Source organism: Humulus lupulus, chromosome 6 (genome assembly GCF_963169125.1).
Source record: "Humulus lupulus chromosome 6, drHumLupu1.1, whole genome shotgun sequence".
In the NCBI taxonomy this organism is placed as follows: Eukaryota; Viridiplantae; Streptophyta; class Magnoliopsida; order Rosales; family Cannabaceae; genus Humulus; species Humulus lupulus.
Genome location: NC_084798.1, coordinates 5,437,879 through 5,461,583, shown reverse-complemented (window position 1 = coordinate 5,461,583; position 23,705 = coordinate 5,437,879). Strand labels below are relative to the sequence as shown.

At 33.7% G+C, this 23,705-nt stretch overlaps 2 protein-coding genes across 6 annotated transcripts; one reads left to right on the top strand and one right to left on the bottom strand.

Moving 5' to 3' along the window:
• Window positions 1-646: 646 nt before the first annotated feature.
• LOC133781497 (cysteine--tRNA ligase, chloroplastic/mitochondrial-like) lies at window positions 647-12,039 on the top strand. 5 transcript variants are annotated; one of them, XM_062220519.1, is made up of 11 exons: window positions 647-868; window positions 1,762-2,161; window positions 2,256-2,319; window positions 2,493-2,654; window positions 2,904-3,074; window positions 3,262-3,543; window positions 3,653-3,778; window positions 3,961-4,164; window positions 4,466-4,567; window positions 4,681-4,935; window positions 11,993-12,039. In XM_062220519.1, exons 1-10 carry the CDS (start codon window positions 814-816, stop codon window positions 4,897-4,899), a joined length of 1,785 nt encoding a protein of 594 aa, XP_062076503.1. In that variant the 5' UTR covers window positions 647-813; the 3' UTR covers window positions 4,900-4,935; window positions 11,993-12,039. The 5 variants fall into 5 exon arrangements, with proteins under 5 accessions (XP_062076503.1, XP_062076504.1, XP_062076502.1 ...); XM_062220520.1 differs by lacking the exon at window positions 11,993-12,039 and having other exon boundaries at window positions 1,765-2,161; window positions 4,681-5,089; XM_062220518.1 differs by lacking the exon at window positions 11,993-12,039 and having other exon boundaries at window positions 4,681-5,089.
• On the bottom strand, window positions 9,139-12,334 carry LOC133781499 (UPF0481 protein At3g47200-like). The gene is made up of 3 exons (XM_062220523.1): window positions 11,974-12,334; window positions 9,507-10,993; window positions 9,139-9,396 (listed from the first exon to the last, which is right to left on the bottom strand). The coding sequence occupies exons 1-2, from the start codon at window positions 12,213-12,215 to the stop codon at window positions 9,541-9,543; spliced, it is 1,695 nt and encodes a 564-aa protein (XP_062076507.1). The 5' UTR covers window positions 12,216-12,334; the 3' UTR covers window positions 9,139-9,396; window positions 9,507-9,540.
• Window positions 12,335-23,705: the final 11,371 nt, after the last annotated feature.

Here is a 23,705-nt window from a genome sequence, read left to right as displayed (position 1 = left end):
TTGTACAATGATAATGGTTGATTTTTTCAGTATTTGTGTTTAGTATTCTTCATATATAAATTGACGAAAAATGACGTCAATATTTGTATGTTTGTATAAATGAGTATTGAGTCATTTGTCCAATTCACAAAAATACATAAAGTTTTAAAAAAATATTAAAAATACGAAATCTGTAAAAAATTACAAACATGTAAAGTGACATAATCATATATACAGATTTTTTTTTTGTAAACAAAGTTGACAAATCTATAACATTACAGTTTTTTGTAACTAAAGTTTACAAATTTGTAATTAAAATTTACAAGTTTGTAACCCATATTACAATTTTGTAAATAATATTTACAGTCTAAATAGAAAATTGTAAAAGACGATTATAAAATCGTAACAAACTATTATCCATATTTTTGTAATTTTCGTAAAATTATGTATTTTTCACATTTTTTTTGAAATTTACGTGTAATTTAAAAAAAAAAAAAAAAATTGTGGGCCGTGGGCCCACACGGACCATGGACTGGGTTCCTTCATACTTTATACTGGTTACATAGGCCCAAATCAAAACCCAATTGATCGGGACATATACTTATGGGCCCAACAAGGTGATCAAGCCCAATAACTTCATCACTCTACCCTCAAACCTCAACTTCACTCTTAGCCTCTGGTTACTCTCTCCCTCTCTCCAGCAACACCACCACCACCACCTTCCGCTGTTCCCAGCCGCGGTCTGCCGTTCTCAACCACCGCTCCGCCTTTCCATCCACGACTGCGACCGCGACCGCTCGCTCTCTCGCGGACTCACTCTCGCAGCCCTCTCAGATGCTCGCATCTCTCCCTCTATCCCTTTCCCGCGGCCGCTCCACTATCTGTTTTGGTATAATTCTAATCTTTGAAATTGTTTTAAATTTGTAAATTTTCGTATTCTTGATATTGGAGGTTGAACATTGAATGCAGTATTGTTAGTATGTGATTTTAATCTAGTTAATGCTCAACTAGATTAAGATTAGCACACTTGCGCATTTCTGAGTAATCCTTTCTTCCTATTACGCATTTATTTATGAAGTTTTATGAGTTTAATTTATCTTCCTAAAATGGTTTGCAGAATCAAAACAAATTCAATCCATTGATATATAATAAGTTGTATAAGTGTGTATTTGTATATGTATATATATGGTTGGAAATCACCAACACAAGAATCAAATCTAAACAAATTAGAACAGAAACAACAAAAGAAAACAGCAAGAACAAGCATAAAAAGGAACACCAGCACTTATACTGGTTCGATATCCAGTCTTCCTCCTCGAGGATTTTTCATTATAAATGGCGCAATTACAAACACCAATAATCAGTCGAGCTCTCCACAAAACACTACAAGGGTTCCAGGCAACAGTTCTTGCCTTAACACCCTCAAGAACACCAAACTTGCACAATGCCAAAGCTCTCTTGCTCACACACCAGCCCTCGGTTCTCTCTTAACCTTACTTAGATCACCTTACGTCTAAACACACTCTAAGAACAAACTGAAAAAACTAACTTTCTATATGAAGAAAGTTTGCTCAAGATTTGTGTAGATTACTATTTTTTTTATATATATATATATATAATGTAGTCAATATATATCGCAAAGTATTCAAATAATATGTACCTGAACTAGCTCCTGAAGAAGCTTACTATAAAGGGAAGCCTATCAAATAACTGAGGTAGTGTCAACTGCAGTATTTTTCAGTTTCATTATTTAAGTTCTTCTTTTTTTCTTTCATGCAAAAGTAGTTCGCAAAAGTGGTGAAAAACCCACTATGGGTACTTTGCTCAAGTGCTACAAACCCTTGTTATCAATTCAATCGTCTTCAATTCACTACTCCACTCGGGCGATTCAATTCACAACTCAACGACCTCAGCGTTTGTTCAAGTCCAATAGTATTCGTAACCTTAGTTCTTCATCTCCACCATTGATTACTAAGAAAACTCAAGGTGAATCTGAAGAAGGTTCACCAAATAATCCATCATCAGCAGGCCTATGGTTGTACAACACAATGAGCAGAAAGAAGGAGGTTTTCAGGTCAAAAGTGGAAGGAATGGTAGGGATGTATGTCTGTGGAGTCACTGCTTACGATCTCAGCCACATTGGCCATGCTCGCGTCTATGTCACGTTTGATGTTCTCTACAGGTCCTTCTCTTTCATCTTTTCATGTCAATTTTTTCTTTTCTTTTAAATATTAATTAGAATGCTATTGGTGTTATCTTTGCTTGGAATTAGGCAGATATATGAAGCATTTGGGATACCAAGTATGTTATGTTCGCAATTTCACCGATGTGGATGACAAAGTAAGTGGCTTTATTGGGTTTGTGGCCAATTATGTGAATTTGGGTTCTTAGCTCTGTAAAAGTACAATGTGTTACAAAAGGTTGGGTTGTATGCGATGCCAAATATCAATTAGTTTCCATATGGTATGACAGGATAGCATAGCTGAGTCTGCAAACTTTGTCAAATTCTGTAGATAATTGCTAGAGCAAAGGAGTTAGGGGAGGATCCAATCAATTTGAGTAGACGCTACTGCCAAGAGTTTAGTCAAGATATGGTCTATCTTCATTGCCTACCGCCTTCTGTGGAACCACGAGTGTCGGATCACATGCCCCAGATTGTAGATATGATTAAACAGGTAATTTTGTTCTCTCTAATGTTCAATAATAACTGAAGTTCCTACCATTTGCATCTGGCATATTCTTTGAAAGATTTATCACTTAAAGTTTGTTTTTGCCTTTTGTCACCATGCTTTTGCAATTGAGATTTTCTATCAGCTGCGTCCTCCTGCTAAGTAACATCTTTGCAAAAAGAAAATGGATTCAAGTTGTAGACTCATAAAAAAAAAGCATCTCTCTTTATTGATTTGTCACTGCTTTATTTACAGATTATTGATAATGGGTACGCATACTCAGTTGAGGGTGATGTCTACTTCAATGTAGACAAGTTTCCAGACTATGGACGCCTATCAGGTCGGAAGTTGGAAGATAACCGAGCTGGTGAGCGGGTAGCTATTGACTCAAGGAAGAAAAATCCGGCTGATTTTGCATTATGGAAGGTAAATATGCCTACCTGAAGTGTTGGCATAAATGCACATTGTAAACTTATTGTTAAGTAAATAATTTTTGAAATTTTGATATAATAATCACAAACTACTGGAATAAGTTTTCTAATGTGGAAATTCAAAACTCTCAAAAATTTAAGAGAAGAGAAAAGGCGTTAATTTGTTCTCTATTGGCTTGCAGTCTGCTAAGGAAGGAGAGCCCTTCTGGGTCAGTCCTTGGGGGCCTGGAAGACCTGGTTGGCATATTGAATGCAGTGCCATGAGTGCTGCATATCTGGGTTACTCTTTTGACATACACGGTGGAGGAATGGACCTTGTGTTTCCCCACCATGAAAATGAAATTGCTCAGAGCTGTGCTGCGTGTAGGCAGAGTAATATAACTTACTGGATACATAATGGATTTGTCACTATTGACTCAGAGAAAATGTCCAAATCCCTTGGCAACTTCTTCACGATTCGCCAGGTAAACTAATTATTAACCATTTTGATTAATCACCTTTTTCTTAGAAGCAAACAAGAATCATATCATTTGTGTCTTCTATTTTAAGTCCAACAAAATTATGATCTTTCAGGTTATAGAACTATACCACCCTCTTGCATTAAGACTTTTCTTACTGGGGACACACTATAGGTCTCCAATTAACTACTCCGATGCACTGCTTGAAAGTGCCTCAGACCGTATTTTCTACATCTATCAGGTATAATACCTTCTGGAAAAGAAATAAAATAAAACAAATGTCACTTGCTGGTGTTAGTATTCATTTCTCCTTATTGCTTTGTTGATGTAAGATGTTTAAAAAAGATCACAAAGGACTTCTTTTATAAATAATAAATCTCTAGCTTTATATGTTCTTACTAAAGTTAAACTCACTTCTTATAGGCTTTACATGATTGCGAAGATGTTCTGAGACAACACAATGTAACAACTCTGAAGGATTCCATTCCACCCAACATCATGGATGAAATCAACAGGTTCCAAAATGTTTTTGTGGAGTCGATGTCAGATGATATTAACACTACAGTTGTTTTGGCTGCGTTATCTGATCCATTAAAAATCATCAATGATCTGCTACATACCCGTAAGGTATTGGACCATGGGCAGGAATTTATAAACTTTGTCTTCGTTATGGATTAGTGAGTGTAGCTAGTTGTGTCACCTAAGAGAGGTAGCTCAAATGGTCAGACATGTGGTTTGCTCCTACAAAGTTTGATGTTCGAGCCCCTTTAAGTACCTACATATCTATTATTATAGTTTCTTGGTAACAAAGATATAGCTAGTTGTGTCATCTATGTTGGATTTAGTTTATTCTATGTTTTGAACTGTAAATTATTTGTGTATCTTTTGCAGTATCTGCCTTATCTGATACATTTTATGTTCTGTGTAGGGAAAGAAGCAAGCTTTACGTGTAGAATCGCTTGCAGCTTTGGAAAAGATGATCAGAAATGCACTGGAAATTTTAGGATTGATGCCAACTAGTTACACCAACGTATGTACATTCATGAAATTGCACTATGAATCTATGATATGAGCTTTCTCTTTTCCCACATTATTTACTGATATCTGTATTTTGCCCAAATTATGGACTTTTCTATGCCACAGATTTTGCAGGAACTAGGGGAAAAAGCCTTGAAGCGCGCCAAATTAACAGAAGATCAAGTTTTGCGTAAAATCGAGGAAAGGACTGAAGCTAGGAGGCAAAAAGAGTATGAAAAATCAGATGCAATCAGAAAAGAATTAGCTGCTGTAGGCATTGCTCTTATGGACAGCCCAGATGGTACAACTTGGAGACCGGCAGTACCTGAGCTTCAAGAGCAGTAGGAGTTGTTGGTGCACTACATCGCAATCCAATTCGCAGTAAGTAAGTGTAGATTTCATATTTTGATTCACCAACACCGATCAGATCCAATCCATAGTAGTATAGATTGGATTGATTGTTTTTGTTTTCCTTCTTTTAATTTTGTATATCAAGTTAAGTTTTATATTAATAAAGGCTTAATTTTTTTTTATATATTTATAAAATATTATATACATATGGTCAATGAATACGTCTCCAAGGTGTTATATTAAAATATATGTATTTGTATACATATTAGAGAAAAAAAACATGGTCATTAATTTCAGATTCTGAGTTGTCATTGTTCTAAATTGCTAACATCATAAATATAGCATATGCAAGTGCAAATTTCAAAATAACATCATAAAACACTAAATCCATTCAGCGAATCTAATTGTTTAAAATATTAGTAGAAATTGCTATTATAAGTAGTAGTATGCAAACTTAACTTAACAAATTTATAGTCACGTATTATTTATAAGATTATATATAACAAAATACAATCCAATTGTTCTTGGCAAATTGGGAAAAGCAAAAGCTTTTTTCTTGCTAGTACTTTAAATAAGCATTAGTTTTAATGAGAAACCTCAAGTTCAGTAAGTTTTCATGTTTCATAGGGTCTTTATTAGTTCTGATAGCAGCCAATTCCTGTAAGAAAATTAATTTTAACTTATTAGACATGTTAACATAATGAGTAATATGCTAGACTACACGTACAAATTGTACACGCTATAATGTACATTTAATTATAATCATAGATATTTTTAAGTAGAGGCCACCGCTTTTAATGTTGTGGTTGACATTAATTACACTTTACAATGTATGTAAAATATGTGTAATTTGAGTATGTGTTAATCATTACTCTAATATAATATAAGAAAATTATTTAAGAACCGAAAATAGAAAACACTTATACAATAAGAGCAAAAATAATACCCTTACCTGTAAAGCTCCATAATTTTTTTTACGTGTCCATGTCCATTCTATATGTATTACTAAAACAAAAACATATAAATGGCACATTTAATAAATAATTATTTTTTTATCCCTTTTACCCAATTTGTTTTTTCTATATAGAAACAATTAGGCAAATTAGAACCACACTTGTAAATTATGGAGTCATGGGGTGGGCATAAAATCAAGTGATGTGAGGTAAATAACAACTCCTTTAAATGAAAGGGGCGTCGGAGTTATTTATTGATAAGTAGTGTTAGTAAACACTAATTCAATTATTTAAATATTAGCTAGTTAATTATGTCTTTAGTGTACAGGTGTCCCTTGTGACTTTATAGACTTGAGTATAAAAGCTCTCCCCTGTAATTGTAAATACTTGAGCTGATATATTCAATACAACAAAATTCTCTCTCTCTCTCTCTACCTTTACATGGTATCAGAGCTATGGCTCAAGAAATGGAAACCTCACAAATTTCTTCCAGCCGAGCCCAAATTCAAGAAAACCCAAACCCAATTGACCCTATAACCTGCAATACAACTCCATCTTCAAACAATCAAAACAACCTTACTTTCCCTTCTATTGAATCAAACCTTCTCAGTGAAACTTGATGAAAACAATTACCTCATATGGAAAAATCAGCTTCTGAATGTGATTATGGCACACAAACTGGATAATTTTCTTGATGGAACGTATCCATGTCCCCCCAAATTCCTTCTCGATGCTCCTACAACTCTGAATCCAGAGTTCTCTACATGGAGTCGGTATGATCGACTCATCCTGTCCTGGTTCTACTCCTCCCTCTCTGAAGCAATGCTTGGGGAGATCGTGAACTTTAGGATTACTCAAGAGATATGGGAGGCGATCAGAGAAATTTACTCAGCGTCATCCATGGCGAGGATTACAGAGATTTGCGGCAAGCTTCAGACGATTCGGAAAGCTGGTCTGACGGCTCAGCAATACATACAACGATTGAAGGGTTTTTGCAATCGTCTAGCTGCCATTGGAGAGACTGTCTCTTATAAGGACCAACCGGTTTACTTCCTGGGGGTCTTGGACCCGAGTACGATGCATATGTCGCAGGTATTCTCAATAGATCTGATAAGCCCTCTATGTAAACTCTGTATAGTCTATTGCTCAGCTTTGATTATTGTATGGAACGCAATACTACTGATGAATCTCAGAGCTTCCTTCAAGTTCATCTTTCACAGTTAAACACTGGGAAGAAATTGGCCAAACAACCCTATTCCTATCCCCATAACTCTCAGAAATCTCCCTCCCAACACTCATCCTCAAACCAACAATACCCACATAACTCTTACCATCAACACTACTCACATTTTTCTGTCTCAAATTCCCCTATGACTCCTACTAGTGTCCTCGGCCCCCGACCCTCTTTTCCCCCTTCAACTCAAACTCCATCTCATCCACGTTCCAATATGCCTCGCCCTATTTGCCAGATTTGTGGCAAAACTGGTCACACAACAAACATTTGCTATCATCAAACCAATTTATCCTATCTTCCTCACCCTCGTAATTTTAATACAATGATTCAGCCTCAAACCCAAACCCCTGTTACCTTCTTTGGCTCTGAGAATTCCTTTGCTCCCTCTACTGCAAGCTGGTTTATGGATTCAGGTGCAACGCATCATTTTACCCCTGAGTTTCAGCAAATGGATCGTGCCACTCCCTACTCTGGATTTGAATAGGTCCAGGATGGTGATGGTAAGTCTCTCTCGATTTCTCACATTGATCATGTTACTTTACCTTCTCACCTTGTTCCTCTTACTTTAAAACTTGTTTACCATACTCCTGCCCTCACAAATAATCTCATCAGTCTCTCAATTCTGCAAAGATAACAATGCTTTTATCGAATTTCATTCTTCCAATTTTTTTGTCAAGGATTAGGTCACCAAGAGCCTCCTTCTCACGGGGGTGCTTGATCGTGATCTCTACAAAGTCTCCCTTCCTTCTACTCAGTCCGCCTCTTCCTCTCCTTCGCTTTCCTATGCTCATCTCACCAAGGTTCGGGACTTCTCGCTTTGGCACAACCGTCTCGGCCACCCTTCCTCTCGAGTTATTTCAAAAGTGTTTTATGATCGTAATTTTTCAAAACATTCTAGTTCCCATTTTGAATTCTTACTGTCGCTCCGCTGCTGTACTTGTTGTGTTAGTGTACATTGACGATATTATCTTAACTGGCAGTAGCTCCTCCTCCATGACCAAGCTCCTCTCTGATCTTAGTTCTCACTTTGCTATTAAGGATTTGGGTCGGTTGCACTATTTCTTGGGTATCCAGGTCCATTATATTCTACTTCTGGTCTTCATTTAACTCAGCACAAATATATACAAGATCTTTTACATCGTGCTGAGATGTTGGACTCTAAGGTATTTCACACCCCTATGACCACAGCTACTGTTCTCTCTGCTCACGATGGAACACCTTTACATCGTGCTGAGATGATGGCACTCAATACAGGAGCATTGTGGGTGCTCTTTAGTATTGCACACTGACACGCCCCGATATCTCCTTTGCTGTGAACCGTGTTTGCCAATATATGCATTCTCTTTCTGATACACATTGGCAAGCCGTCGAACACATTTTGCGTTATCTCAAAGGCACGACTCACCATGGATTACTGCTTCAGCCATGTTCAGATTTCAACCTCTTATGCTACACAGATGCAGATTAGGCCTCCTGCCCCGATGATCGACGAAGTACTGGTGCGTATTGTATTTTTTTGGGACATAATCTTATTTCCTGGTCTTCCTCAAAGCAGTGTGTGGTGTCTAGATCTAGCACGGAGTCCGAATTCCGCACCCTTGCCGACAGTGTTGCAGAGCTTTCTTGGGTTCAGTTTATTCTTCGCGATCTTCGTATGCAACAACGTTCTGCACCTCTTCTTCTATGTGATAACATCAGCACTACATACCTCACTGCCAACCTCGTCCTTCATACTCGTACTAAACACGTTGAAATCGATTTTCATTTCATCCGAGAATGTGTTTCGTCCAACCAATTAGTGGTTCGCTTTACACCCTCTGAAGATCAGTTGGCAGATGCCCTTACCATCCCAAACTCACAGTTGTTCCACGTCCCATGAGTTTGAGGGGATGATAAGTAGTGTTAGTAAACACTAATTCAATTATGCAAAAATTAGCTAGTTATGGTCCAAACTCACAGTTGCTCCACGTCCTATAGTATATTATATATGTATATATAGATTTTGTTAATAGAACATAAATAATAATTACCATTCAGTCTATTTAAAAAAAAAATAGCTTCCACTTATAAAAATAAACAATATACGTTTGATACATATGCCAACCAGGTCCATTCAACTAAGCTATTAGAAGTTTTTAAACATACGTTAACTAAATATATACCTACATAACAAAATACAGTCCAATTATTAAATATTACAACTTTGCTTTCATAATTAATAGAAGATCATCAATAACCATCAAAGATGAGCAAATTTTCATCTTAATTCCAGTAGCCTTTGTTGGTTCTGATATCAGCCAATACCTGTAAGAAAATTAAGTGCAACTTTATCAGAGATCACATGTTAATATTATACATGATAAAACGAAATTAAGTTAATTAATGGCAGAATAAGGATATGTAAAAATATTTACTCGATCGTTCCAATTTAATGGTCGAGGTCACTAGCTACTCCTTTTTAGGATGGACAGAGTAATAAGTCTGAATCCCTGTTAATATCAAAGCAGTTTTGGCAGCCAAAACAGCCAAGATAGTCCATGGATTTCTACAGTGTTCTCTGTAGAACTGAGCTTTCCAATTAACCAACTTTCTTTCGTAGTGCTTTTGTATATCCTTTTTGACGTCCAAATAAGCGTCATGGGGCACCAAGCTGCTGCCTATGTTGTTGAACAAGTCAGCTACTTCTTTGTCGCTACTAAGATTATTTCGAAGTATATGTGCTGACCTCAGGTGTTTAACATCTTCTTCACTGTCGATGAGTGAATCTAACAATCTCAAATATGAAGTCACAGCGTAGTTTTTCTTATTGTTACCTGGGCACATTTCATAAGCAACCAAGTTCAACAACTTTTGTGGTGTTGACTCATCCACAATCAACGGTGGAAGCTTGAGTTGACCGAAAACATGAAATCTAGATGAGAAAGATACAGATCTCAGGCCACTAGAATAATCAGGCTTTAACTTTATGCCAGCTTCCTTAAGATCTTCAACATTGCGAAATGACCGTTTGTAATAAGTGGAAAACAATTCAGCACGATCTCCACCCTCTTTTTTTTCTTCTTTTGTTGCTGATGAAAGCTCCTCAGCCATTTCAGTACGGTCGTCGTCAAATAAGAGCTCGGATCTGAGAAGGTCAAGAAGATGAACAGGCATGTTATTATCTCCAAAGACTTGTTTCTTATCTTTCTTCTGTGATAAATATTTTCTTTTCTGATCGAGCCTTTGTTTACTATATATTGTTGGTGCCATAATGTTCATAGAAACAAAATGATAGAGATTTAATATTGCCAATTCCAACTCTTTTTCACTCAACCTCATCAATATCAGGAGTACTTTAAAGGGAATTTGGTTTTCCATCAAAAACAAATCATGAAGAATCTGATCTGCTTTGCCATTGCTAATCCCATCAGACTCTTTTATGTCATTATTAACATAACTATCTATAAATTGGAGTACTGAACACCCATCCAAAAACAACATCCTGATCAATTTATTGTCTTTCAGTTCATCATTCAGATCACCTACTATCTTGCTTTCAAAGAGATCCTCTAGTTTATCATCATCAGTTTCGATTTGTTGCTTGAATTTATCGAGTAACTCGTACCCAGATTTGCCGCTATCTTTAATAAATCTTGCTGCCAATCTATGCTTGACTACAATATTATTCAATTTCTCATCGTTAGCGTAAATAGGACCGATTGCAATCACCTTTGGCTTAATGTAATCAACCTTATATATCTTTCTTGTTTTGATGATTTTTGGAACCTTTTGTATCTTCGTAGTACGCGACTGTGATCTCGTATTATCTTCATCTTCTCCAATTTTTAGTTGTTTGTCAATGTCTTTTATCAGTTCTTTATCATCTTGACTCAGATTCTTCAAAGCATTGGTGAAGCTAGAGCTGTATTTCAAGGGTGGCCAAGTTATAAAAAAAAAAGGAATTTACTCATTAGGTGCTTTTTATTTTCACAAAGTATCATTTTGGTACTTCTGTTTTCAATAATGTTCATATGGTATTCTGTATTTTGAAAACATAGATATTTGGTATCCTAATTGAGAAAATTTTGTCAATATGACCAAACTGTCAGCACTTATATATAAGTTGTAGCTCGTATGATTGAAAGTAATTTGATTAAATTGGTAAAATTTTATTAATTAAATTTGAGTTTAAGGTACCAAATATGTACAATTTTAAAATACAGGGTACCAAATATATATGATTTCAAAATGCAGGTACCAAATGAGCATTATTTGTAAACACAAGATATCAAAATGATATTTTGCAAAAATACAGGGTACCAAATGATTACCTACCCAAAAAATAATAAAAAAAACGTACTCACATACATGTTCATCTTCATAAGAAAAACATATAATTGAATTGATGGTTTGTGAATTTAGGATAGAGAAAATAATGATGATTTGTTATAGTTTAGATTATTTGATGAGTAGTAGTAGTGGCTAGAGTAATGATGTGTTATGATATTATAGTTGATGTTGTTGAGTGGTCAAGAGTAGAAAGTAGTAGAATTTTATTGATGGTTTGTTCTTTTTTAGTTAAACCATTTGCTACCCATGATGGGGTATCTATAGTGGCTAGTTCACTTTACATTTGTGGCTAGAATTATTTGCTCTAAATTTTTCTAGTGTATTTGATTTACAAATACAACTTCTAGATTAATCTATACAATAAAGAGTCTGTACTATTTAAACATATAACTTCTAGGAAGTTCTAGACTATAGAGTATTCTAGAAAATATATTTGAAGATCTTCTATTCTACAAATATCTAGAAATTTTTTAAGTAAAGAATTCTACAAATGTCTAGAACATTCTATTATAGAGTATTCAAGAAATGTATAACAACTTCTAATATGAATACCTCAATTCCTGAGTCGAAGGCTGCTCTTGTTCATCATGACGAATGGGAGTTTTCCCCGACTTTCTCCTCGCCGTGTACGGGAGACAACCCCATCCTGGTAAGGTCTTTTGATGTTGTTGCTTAGCAATGGACGAATACTGTTCCCCATTGCTGGGCATACTAATTTGTATTTCACCATTCTTATTCTCTCCCTCAGTTGAAGTCTGCTCTTGTTGCTCACCATGGTCCTCCTTGCCACCCATGCTCTCTCTCTTTCGCTCTCTTTCAGGTGAAAATAATTTATACCTATAACGTGTATTTATATATTACAAGTATGTTAACTAATCAAAATGAGCTATATATAGTGTTTATACAAAGTGAGGCAGACACAATTATTGTTAGTTGGGGGTTGGGTTGGATAAATGCCCTAAGGGCCCCTTATGAAAGTCATCTTTACAGTCAAGAGAGCTTAGCTCATCTAGGTTCACTACCCTAAACAATTTTTTATTAAAGAAAATGGAATTTGTATAAATTAGTATTCCCAACTGCTAATCATGACACTATTACTGCTTTTTAAAGAAAAAAAAAATGAAGTCGTAAGAATTCTGCTAAAGCAGTACTTTTAAAATACTACTATCAGACACCACTCAATATTTAACACCAGATAGACCATATAATGATCGGTATAAATTAATATATATTGAGTTAAAATGTACCAATTACAATATGAGAAAGGATAAGGGACACTACTACTGCCCAACACCACAAGTAGGTGTCATATTGTTATTATTGCAATATAATATTGAGTCACACACATTTAAATTTAATAAAAATTATAATGTATTGCTAACCAACTATAAGGTGCCTGGTGTTGGACACCTTAAGATGACAAATAGCAAAACTCTTATAATATAAATATAACCTATCTAGTGGTGTTGAGTATTATTATTATTATTATTATTATTATTATTACTCATTATTTAAAGTTCCATTTGTTGTTAATAATTTCAGAGTTACCTTTTTTTTAATTAAAAGGACATGATTTTAATGGGTTAGGTTCATGTCCATTTTTACATTTGTCTCCATCAATTTGGGAGATCCCATGTGCTTCTAAATATACAGCTAATTAAAACTTACCACTGTAGTAAAGTAGTAATTGTTTTTAATAAATATTTATAATTTTTTTTATATTCGATATATACATAGATAAATTATAATTTTTTTTATATTCGATATATACATAGATAAATTAGAATTTTTTTTTATATGACGATGTATGATACAGTTATAAGAAATTTTATTTTGATTTTGATATTTTAAATTATTTAAAATTTATTAAAAAATCGTAAAAAATCATGTAATTACATTGTGCACCGTCAATTAAAAAAAATTCAATTGAAACTTGTCCATGTACTAAAAACACTAAAAGTATTTATAGTAATGGTAATGATTAAAAACAATCACTATCTAATAATTTTATATATAAATAAGTGTGGTTTAACTTAGGTGCGGGCGCATAGAATACCTGCACCCATGCAGTGCTGTTTCTTGGGTGGTACATGGGTGATCTAAATGGTTGATGATCTTATGATATGTAATTTGTATGGTAGGGCTGATTGTAGGAGATTTGTTTCTTGTGTTTGCGATTGGGACCCACGCCAAGGTATTTGTATAAGGGAAATAAAACTATTTGCACTCCTTTTTATTAGGGGTGGCGAAATAAAGGTCAAACACGATCACACGATTTTTGAAATCTTCACAAAGTTAACGTGTTTGAGTTATTTTTGAGTTGACTCATCTAATCTATTAACGATCTATTTAAAATTATACACTTCTATTTATTATATTTTTGTATTTAAAATAGGTGCATAATTGAGAAATATGAGTCATAAATATATTATAAATATGTTAAATGTATCATAAATAAGTTAATTGGCTAAAATGTGACCAAAATTTAACACAATCTTTATATAAACGGGTTACAGAGATCATGTCAGGGCAACCCGTTTATAAACATGACGGGTTTGAGTTTTAGTTTTTGACACGATTAATAAATTAGTTGGATTTGGGTTAATCATTTTCTTATAATACAGGAGCATCAATACGACACAAACACGAATTGCTATCCCTACATTGTATACTTTCTTATTTTTGATAATGAGTTAGACGAAAGCACACCACAAACGGACAGGAGTGTAATAATACATATTATGCATTGGTCAATTTTACTGTTTAGTATTATCAAGCCACTACATAATGCATTCCAATATAATTTCTAACAATGGAAAAAATGAAAAATATTTAATTAATATGTCTATTTCAATTTTATTGATTTAAATAAGTAAAGAAAAAGATCATTAATTTATTTATGTTGTTCTTTATATATAAATTATATATTATTTTAAAATACGTAATACATAAATTTATTTCTCTTCTCAATTCTAAATTGGCGACTTGACTTATATGTTTTATTCACATTTCTAAAAGAAAATAAGTAAGGCCAAATAAAGTTATTAATGGTACCCATTTTTTATAATCCCATAAGTAAATACACTATACCATATATACTATTATTACTTTAAAATGCTCTATGATCAAAACTCATATATATCCATGAGAAAATAATTTTGATCCCATTTTAGGAAAGACAAAGAATTTATATATACCAGACTGACAATGAGAAAACTATAGGCTCAAACTCTATTACAATAAAAAAATATAAACATAAGTATAAAATAATAATACAATAGTCCATTTAGGAAAATAATATCCAAGTCTAATCGAGCAATGAATCTTACTACCATGAGTAATTGATCACAGATTCAAAGGAGTACTGGATTATATTTAATGGAGTTTTGTCTCGAAGTGAACCATGTGTTTTTCATGGGTGGCTATTATTAATAGTACTGAAAAATAGAAATATGTATATATTATTAGATGGGTATATAATTATTAGAGAATTCTTATATGTGACTTTACTTTAAACCTTACAGGTGATACTTTCAGTATTCTCGACTTGTGAATACTTTTCAATGTGATTTTTTTTATGACCGTGTATATTGTAGATATTTAGAGCATCCTGCAAATTTTCAGAAAATTCCAAATAGTTTATAGTACCGAAAACTAGGTTCAAACATGTTGCTTTCCACGCGCATAAAAGAAATTAGTCACGCGTGCAACATGTTTAAATTTAGTTTTCGGTACTGTAAACTATTCAGAATTTTCTGAAAATTTGCAGGATGCTCTAAATAGCTACATTATACACGGTCATAAAAAAAATCGCGCCGAAAACTGTTCATGTGTCGATAACATTGAGAACCCCACTAGTAAGACTTAAAGTAAAGCTCCTATATGAGAATTCCCCTAATATTATATATAAGTATGTAAGAAATTAAAAAGTCTTTTCCATAAAATAAATGCATTATGGGTCCCAATCCTATATATTAATTATTCTAATACATATAAAAGACCAAATTAATTACTTAATATAATTGTTATAGTGTTGGAAAACACTTAATTTAGAAAGATGCTAACATATTAATTCTAACATAATTATATATTATGTATTTTATTTATTTCTGCCAATGATGTGCTTATTAATAAATATTTTCTAAATTTCAATCACATCAACTTTTTTTTTAATTATTGTAAGTATTTTATTGAAAAACATGATATCTTAATAAAAGTAAAAACCTCTCTATAATAAGAATATTGAGATTAATTAATTTTATTACTATAAGTAAGTTATAAATTAATAGAAATATATTTATAAAATATTATAAATATACATATTTAACTTTAAATTAATTAATAATTAATAAAATATATGATTCATTGTATAAACATTGATAAACGTATGGATATAATTACTATGTATCTATATAATATTGAAGATATAAAAAATTATCTTAGAATTTTAAATTGATAATTAATTTAATAATAATGTTGTTATAGTTAATATATTTTAAACTTAACAGACGTTAACAAATTTGTTCAGTAAATTTGAATATGCAAGTATACGTATCATTAAACAAGTAGTAAAGTGATAAACAAGATATGTCCCATGAGGATTGCTATTTAATTACTAATCAATTAATTTTCTAATTCTATTAGGCAAGCAAAACTTTGATTTATAAAGTAAAGAAATAATTAAAACTAAAAATAAACTGAAATTAAAAGAAAGACTATATCAATGGATTGAGTTTAGGACAATTAATTTCATCTACTATTCGCTCTACTATGTTATCAACACTATTTCACTATTCGTAGTCTCCCTATCGTGATAGCAAGTTTACTCCGACAATTTATATTCTTATTAGGATATATAAATTTCAACCTACGTGTGAATTTTCTATATGTCTGTGATAAATTCTAACACGTAGCAGACATTAAGATTAAAAACCCTAATTGCTACACAACTCATACAAGTACTTTCGTTCAATATATAATCTATGTCTATCAATTATATCATAATTTACTCTCACTTTTCAGATCTTGAATTAAAACCATTAAATCATGCAATCAATGGCCAATCAATTACAGGCATTAAGAACAAATTTAATAGATCACAATATAGAAAAAGAAATCATAAAACTTGCATTAATTCAATAATAGAGGTTCAAGTGAATCCATTAAAATCTTAAAAGTAGAATTAGTTCATAATAAAAGTAAAAGCATCCATAACATAATAATTGATAAACATTAAAAACAGAAAATAAAAGAGGAAGAGAATAAAACTAGAATTAGGTTGTCAATCTCGTTCCAAGCTTGATCTCCAAGTCTCCTCCTTTGTGTGTTTCTAAGTTTTAGCAGTCTAATCTCCCCCTAATCACACTTAGTGTTCTTTTTATTAAAGCCCTCATGATTCTGTGCAAAAAAACCTCTCTGCCCTTGTAAAAACACTGAAATTCGCAAATCGTACGGCTCGTAGTGCATCTGTGCTCAATTGTAGCACAACTGCCCTATTTCAAACTTGAGATGCACCCTCTCTGTCTTCACGCAGTGCAACTATTCCATTGACAGTGCAGCTATTCTGTCACTTGGGCACAAATTCCACCAAAAATGCACTAACGCATATATTCTCCTCAGCAGCGTAGCTATTCTACACACTTGATTTTCAAAATTAATTTCCTTTTTCAATCCACATTCCACAATCACATTAATGCATCCGAACTCATCCAAAATCAACAATTTGTTCCCATTTTTCTCATCATCTTGAACCAACTCATGTATTCACTGAACGTTACTTGAAATGATAAGAAGACAAGCGTAATGCCGCACAACACTAAGTAAACACAAAAAATAATCACTTAAACAACCTTAAAAACACACCTAAAATTAGCCTAACAAACTCTAGAGTCCAAGAACTTTACTTAGCTAATTATTTAGTAGTATTATAGTATGTATAGTATTATCTTTGTAACTGTGGATTTTTGGTTCAGACCAGGAATTATTTGGACACTCATAGTAGTACTTATAGATTTTCTAAGTTTAACCTATAGTTAAGAATATTAAGTTTAACCTAAGGTTTGATTATATGACTGATATTAAGGATCATATTTATTATACTATAAGGTTTAGACATCAACCAATAGGATTTTAAGCACATGTTATGAATGGGTGATTAAGGATTAAGTATTTTTGAGGATTAAATTAAATAAGGATAAAATTTGAATGCTTTAAGGTCAGTCAGCAGCTTTGAATACGTTGAGGGCTTAGTCAAGGCTGTTTACTCCATTCAAACTTAGCTAAAAATGTGTAATTTCGTGTTTAACTAATCAGCGTGTGCCGATATATCGCAGCTATAGGGGGCGATATATCGCAGCACGTAGATACGGAAAACACGAGACGATGCACGACAGCCTCGGGCATACTAGCCTAGGCGATATATCGCCTATAGGGGGCGATATATCGCCTCCTTCAGTGTATTTTCAAATTTTTTTGAATTCTTTTCCTTTCAGCCATTCAACCTCTTGATAAGTCCAGCATCTTTTTGAACGAGTCTTCAACCTCTGCTGAATGATTATTCAAATATTTTTCACCTAAAAAAGCTATTATTTTTATTCAAGTAAAATCAAGATCCTTTCATTCCTAAACTCTATAAATAGGACCTAGTACCCAGCCATTATTCACCTTTTACTCTAAGTTCAGAAGCTGCAAGTGCTAGGAGAGTGTGAGAGTTAAACATCTGGTTTGGGGAAATCATAAGCTTAAACATCATAAGCTTATCAAACACTTTGGGAAGTAAGGTTCTTTAGTATTTCGGTTGTGGTGTAGATTGGTCTTACAAGTCTTTGAGGTAAACCAAAACTCTAGTTCATTTGTTTTATGTTATTTTCTTTCTCAAAGTCTTCTACTCAGTCTCCTAACCTCATTCTTATTTTGGTTAGGGAATCTAAGTTCTTAAGCACATAAGTTTTGGTAAGTGTGACTCTTAATGGTGTAGGCTTTCCATTCCTTTCATTTCATCTCTTTTTCTTCATTAGACTCACCCTGTTATATATGGTTTTAGGAGTGTTCCAAAAAGTCCCAACGCTGTCCTCTTATCCCGGTAACTTTGGTAAGGAAAATAGGATAGAATCTATATGTATATGTTTATGTTATCTTATGTGTTATGTTATGAAATATGTTATAAATATGTTATGAAATGTGTATGTTTGTAGGCTTGGGCATATGACCTACTTAGCTAGTAGGACCCCACTAATCTCATGGGCATATGACTTGTCTAGTCTATGGGACCCCAAGTAATAATGGCCATTATAATAAGTGTATGTAATAAGTGTTATGATATGTCTTTATGTTTCTTATGAAATTATGTTTATGACTATGTGTTAGATTTTTCCTTGCTGGGCATTAGGCTCATTCCTTTTTGTTTTATGTGCAGGAAAATAACTTTAGAGGCGGTAAGGTTCGTGGATGCTTGGGATTGTGTATCGATGGTGAATGGAGTCAAGGAGCCGAGAGTTCGATTTCTCGAGGATGTAGTCTTGTTTTACTTAATATGGTTTTACATGTATTTTCCGCACTTCTTATGTAATTCTTTTCATTTTAAATCATGTTTTGTTTTTAAAGACTATGGGATCCCATATCCTTCTTAGTATTTTATTTTGTAGGTAACTCTTATTTTTACAAGTTACTCAATAAAATTATGGTATTTCCGCAAAAATGTAAGTTTATGTATAGTTTCGTTAATGGTCCAAAAGTCTAGATTAGTGGGTCATTACACAAACTCCCCCAAACTTGACCTTTACTCGCCCTCGAATAAAGAACTCAACACACACACAACAAAAACAACACAAAACAGAACAATAGAACCAGCCAATAGCAATAACTCACTCTTCCAATCCATGTAAATTCCGTGCACATATAATTATCAGAAAAACTCAGCCAATTGTAGTTATCCAGAATTTCGATCCAATTGTTTCTCAAATTTACTTAAATTAATTAATACATATTGTTGGGAATAGTGTCCTTAAAGCAATTGTAGTTGACAAATGTTTTATAAGAAATAAATAATTGAATTGAATTATTGTATATATATAGACAATGTTCGATATTATATGTTGATAATATTAAGTAAATATTATATAATTCCAAAATTCATCTATGTGGTCTTAATATCATATTGTTATGAGAGGATCGAGATTGAGATATTGAACTTGAAACAGGTCGTAGTAAAATAAAATTGTGGAATCTTTAGATTAATTAATGCTAGTACAGTTCACTAATATTATGAATACAAGTGACCTAGATCTGGGTCACTAGTGTAGTAGGACACTTTAGTGAATGTACTTTATATATAGTGATATATATATGACTGAATTAGATGTGATTTGTTAATACTTGTTTAAACACCGTGGTCGTGCGAAGCTACGTGTTTTTCGTATCCCCGTATGGCGATATATCACCCCCTAGAGCTGCGTTATATCGGCATACGCTGAAATATTATACACGTAATTACACTTTTTTAGCCTAATTTGAATTGAGTCAACAGCCTTGACTAAGTCCTTTAACGATTTCGAAGCTGCTGGAAGACCCTAGGATTTTCAAATATTGCTCTTAATAAACTATTCCTAAAAAATACTTAATTTATTCATTAAACATACACATGACAAGTGTCATTTCCTTATTGAGTCTATTTAAACCTTATAGTATAATTATTATCATCTTCATAATCAGTCATATTAATCAAACCTTAGGTTATAATTAGTATTCTTAAACTATAGGTTAAACTTAGAAAATCTACAAGTGTTACTACGAGTGTCCAACTAAATCCCGGCTTGAACCAAAATCCACAGTCATAAAAATACTACAACTATTACTGGCTTATTACTATTACTATCTAACTAGCTAAGTAAAGTTCTTGGACTCTACAGTTGTGGCTGTTGTGATTGTTGTGGTTGAAAGCTTGCCATCATGGACTATATCATGTTCATGTCCAAGTTGACAGGCTGAAATTGTGGAGGTAGGATGCTCGGATTTGTTGTTTGCAAATATTGTTGCATTTGTTGGAAGTTGTTGTTCTGAGTCATAAATGCTTGACTGAAGTGTTGAATCACAGACTGGAAAGCCTCAAGTGGTATTGTCGGAGGGCCAACTGTGGTGGACGGAAATGGTGATGCCTCTGATTGTGAAGAGGAACCGGTGCGCTTGAGGCCCCAAGTGAAGAGGAACCGGTCCCAATATCACCAACTACTTTGTAGGTTCCCTCTTTCAGATCATATTGTAGAGCCGACAGACCTTTATTGTCGTTGACGAGCTGCTGCAAATTTTTGGATCGAGACCGACCTCTTCTTTTTGCGGTAGTCGTTGCATATGTTAATTAAACAATACAATTAAATTGAATAAAATAATAACAATTTGTCATTTATTGATAAAAGATAGACTAATTATAGTATATTACTTGTCTCACAAGAAGTAGGAACTCGCGTGGGACCTTGAGGAGGAGGAGGATCTGCTCCCTCACCGCCATGAGAACGAGCAACAGTAGCAGACATATCTTTGTAGTTTAAATAATTATTAACTTAAACTCAGTTATAGTTGGAGGTTAATTACATAACTTAAATAATTTTGGTAATGTAGTTGAAACTATTGAAAAACAAACATTGTTGAGAAAAATCATATATTGATTGAAAAGTCTTCAAATTAAAACATACACATTAAACATACAAATATGAATATGCATAAGAAAATATTATTCATCATCAATGTCGATTCCTACATCATCATCTGTACTTTCTAAATCATCTTCACTAATTTCGTGATCATCATTGTCATTGATGAAATCATCATCCACATCCGGAGCAGATTGAGATGTTTCCCCAATTATGCTGGTGTGACTAGGTCGATCCAAATGCATAATCTCCAACTCTCCTAATTCCACAATGATTACAAAATTTGATGAAGTGCTATCGTGTATGACATCAACCTCGTTATCATCATCGATACTTGGATGATCCCAGATCTTTCGATGATTGACTTCTTGTACTACCTTCCAATTTTTGTTTCTTGAAGGATCTTCCAAGTAGAAAACTTGTTTTCCTTGAGTGGCGAGAATAAACTGATCATTCTTGTACCATTCATAATTAATCATGATACTAGTTATGTTATTGTTAGGCTAAGTTTAGCCTACTTTTTAAGTGTCTTGATCATTGTATTTTAATGGTTTATGTGTTTTTGGAGCGGATTTATGCTTGTTTTGCTTGATTTCAGGTTTAAGCATATGTTTTGGGCATTTGGAGTGGATTGTGGAGAAAATATGCTAAACTGAAGGGTTATTCAAGTTTTGCTGAAATTGTATTAGGGCCGCAGCAACGCAAGAATTAGCGCTGCGGCGCTAATGTGTCTTACAGCCGCGACGAGGAACGATCACAGATTGGGAGTCGATGTCCCAGACTGAATTAGGCCCGCAGCGCAGCTTTTAGCACTGCGACGCTAGGGTGTATTTGAGCCGCGGCAAGCCCATTTTCCAGAAAACTGAGACGTCTCAATTTCAGAGTGGCGCCGCGGCGCAGGAATTGGCGCTACGGCGCTGATGTCCGTACGTGTCAGAATTTTAAGGGAAATTTCATCATTTTGGGAGAAAAATAGAATTAGGACTTCATTTTAATGAGAGGGAGTCACAATTTTGGAGATATTCAGACTGCTCTAAACCTAGAAAAAGGAGAAAAAGAAGATGGGAGCAAGCGTTGGCGGACCGTGACAATCCCAACTAGTTTATTCTCTTTTCTCTTTATTTTTCTGCTTTTGATTATGTTTGTTTGTGAATCAGTTAAGAACATGTTAATGGAGATTATGAACTAAACTCCAATTTAGGGTTTTTAATGGAGATTGTCTGAAGCTTTCTATGGATTAATGAAATTTTGATATTTTTTTCTTTCTTCTAGTGATATGTGATTTATTCATATTTGTGCTCAATACATGTTTTAGATTGGCCACCTTTTACATGATCTACGATTCTAATATGAAATCTGAAAAGTGAATACTAGGAATGCCCTAATTGAATAAACATAAGTTTTGATGCAAAACGAAAGTATTTGTGTAGCTTGTGTGGCTTTAGATTATTGCTTAATGCTGATTGCTTGTGTAATTTATCTCAGAAATGCAGTATTTTACCTTGCAATTTAGTACCTTTATGTCTTAATAGGAATATTGGTAATTTTATAATCTGCCATCACATTAGAAGAAGAAGGAAAATTATTTTGCATTATTGAAATAGGAAGTGGAAGCAATTGAAATTAATTTCCCTATATTTCATTTCTTGATTGAATCTTGTTTATTGTTTTGTTATTTATTTATTGCTTAGATTATTTAGTTTAAACAATCCATTTTTCGATAGCCAAATAGAAACAAAAATCAACTTCCAACTCCATAAGTCAAAGTCAGTCACAGGCCTAACCTGTTCATACGCCTCAAGAAGACATGGCTACTATGGCGGAAATGATGAAGTCAATGCGTGAAGAGATCCGAATGTTGAAATCTCAACAAGGTCCATCTGGTAATCCTCAGCATACCAGTACAGAAACTGAGTCGCGGTTTGAAAGCCTTCTGCAACGATATTTACCATCACAACCTGAAGGTGGTATATCTTCTCAAAGTCCACCTCCTTGGTCGATGCTACAACAACAACAACATTTTCATCCACCTCAACAGAATTATCCAAACATGTATGGACGCTCCTCCCAGTCCCCTCATTTTTATTACCACGACGTCCCTGCAGGATCTCAGACGTCACATCCTAGGCGTCGTGACTTTGGGGATTCATCGTAGCAGCAGCAACCACAGTAGATATATGGTCAATTTGTGAGTTCGTCACATTAGCAGAGGTATGGTCAGTTTGAGAGTTTATTGCATCAGTCTCCCTCGGTGCGACCACATACTCGACAATTAGGTTCATCTTCACAGCAGCACTCTCCACAAGCACCACAGTTTGCTTCACCACCATTGCCGCGCCTTAATATTGGTGATCAAGATATTGACCTTAATGAATATTTTACACCTGGTTGGCCCGATCAAAACAATAATAATTAGATTACGTTTTTTTAATTATATTAAGACAATTGAAATTTTATTATGTTTATTTTATAATTAGTTCATATGTAATTAAAATGAGACAATTGATATTTTTATTATGTTAATTTTATGATTAATTATAATGCTATTTTTGTTTGATGAATATTAATTGTTTTATTAATTTTAATTTATGTTAAATATTATTATTTTTAAATAAGTATTATATGTATATTTATTATGAA

Bases quoted from the DNA above. Each gene is read 5' to 3' on its own strand.
- LOC133781497 (XM_062220519.1), top strand. From the start codon at position 814: ATGCTCGCATCTCTCCCTCTATCCCTTTCCCGCGGCCGCTCCACTATC. The intron at 869-1,761 runs GTATAATTCTAA...TTCATGCAAAAG, and splicing joins CCGCTCCACTATCTGTTTTG to TAGTTCGCAAAAGTGGTGAA. The intron at 2,162-2,255 runs GTCCTTCTCTTT...GGAATTAGGCAG, and splicing joins ACGTTTGATGTTCTCTACAG to ATATATGAAGCATTTGGGAT.
- LOC133781499 (XM_062220523.1), bottom strand. From the start codon at position 12,215: ATGGGTGGCAAGGAGGACCATGGTGAGCAACAAGAGCAGACTTCAACT. The intron at 10,994-11,973 runs GTATTCATATTA...CTTGAAATACAG, and splicing joins CCTTCGACTCAGGAATTGAG to CTCTAGCTTCACCAATGCTT.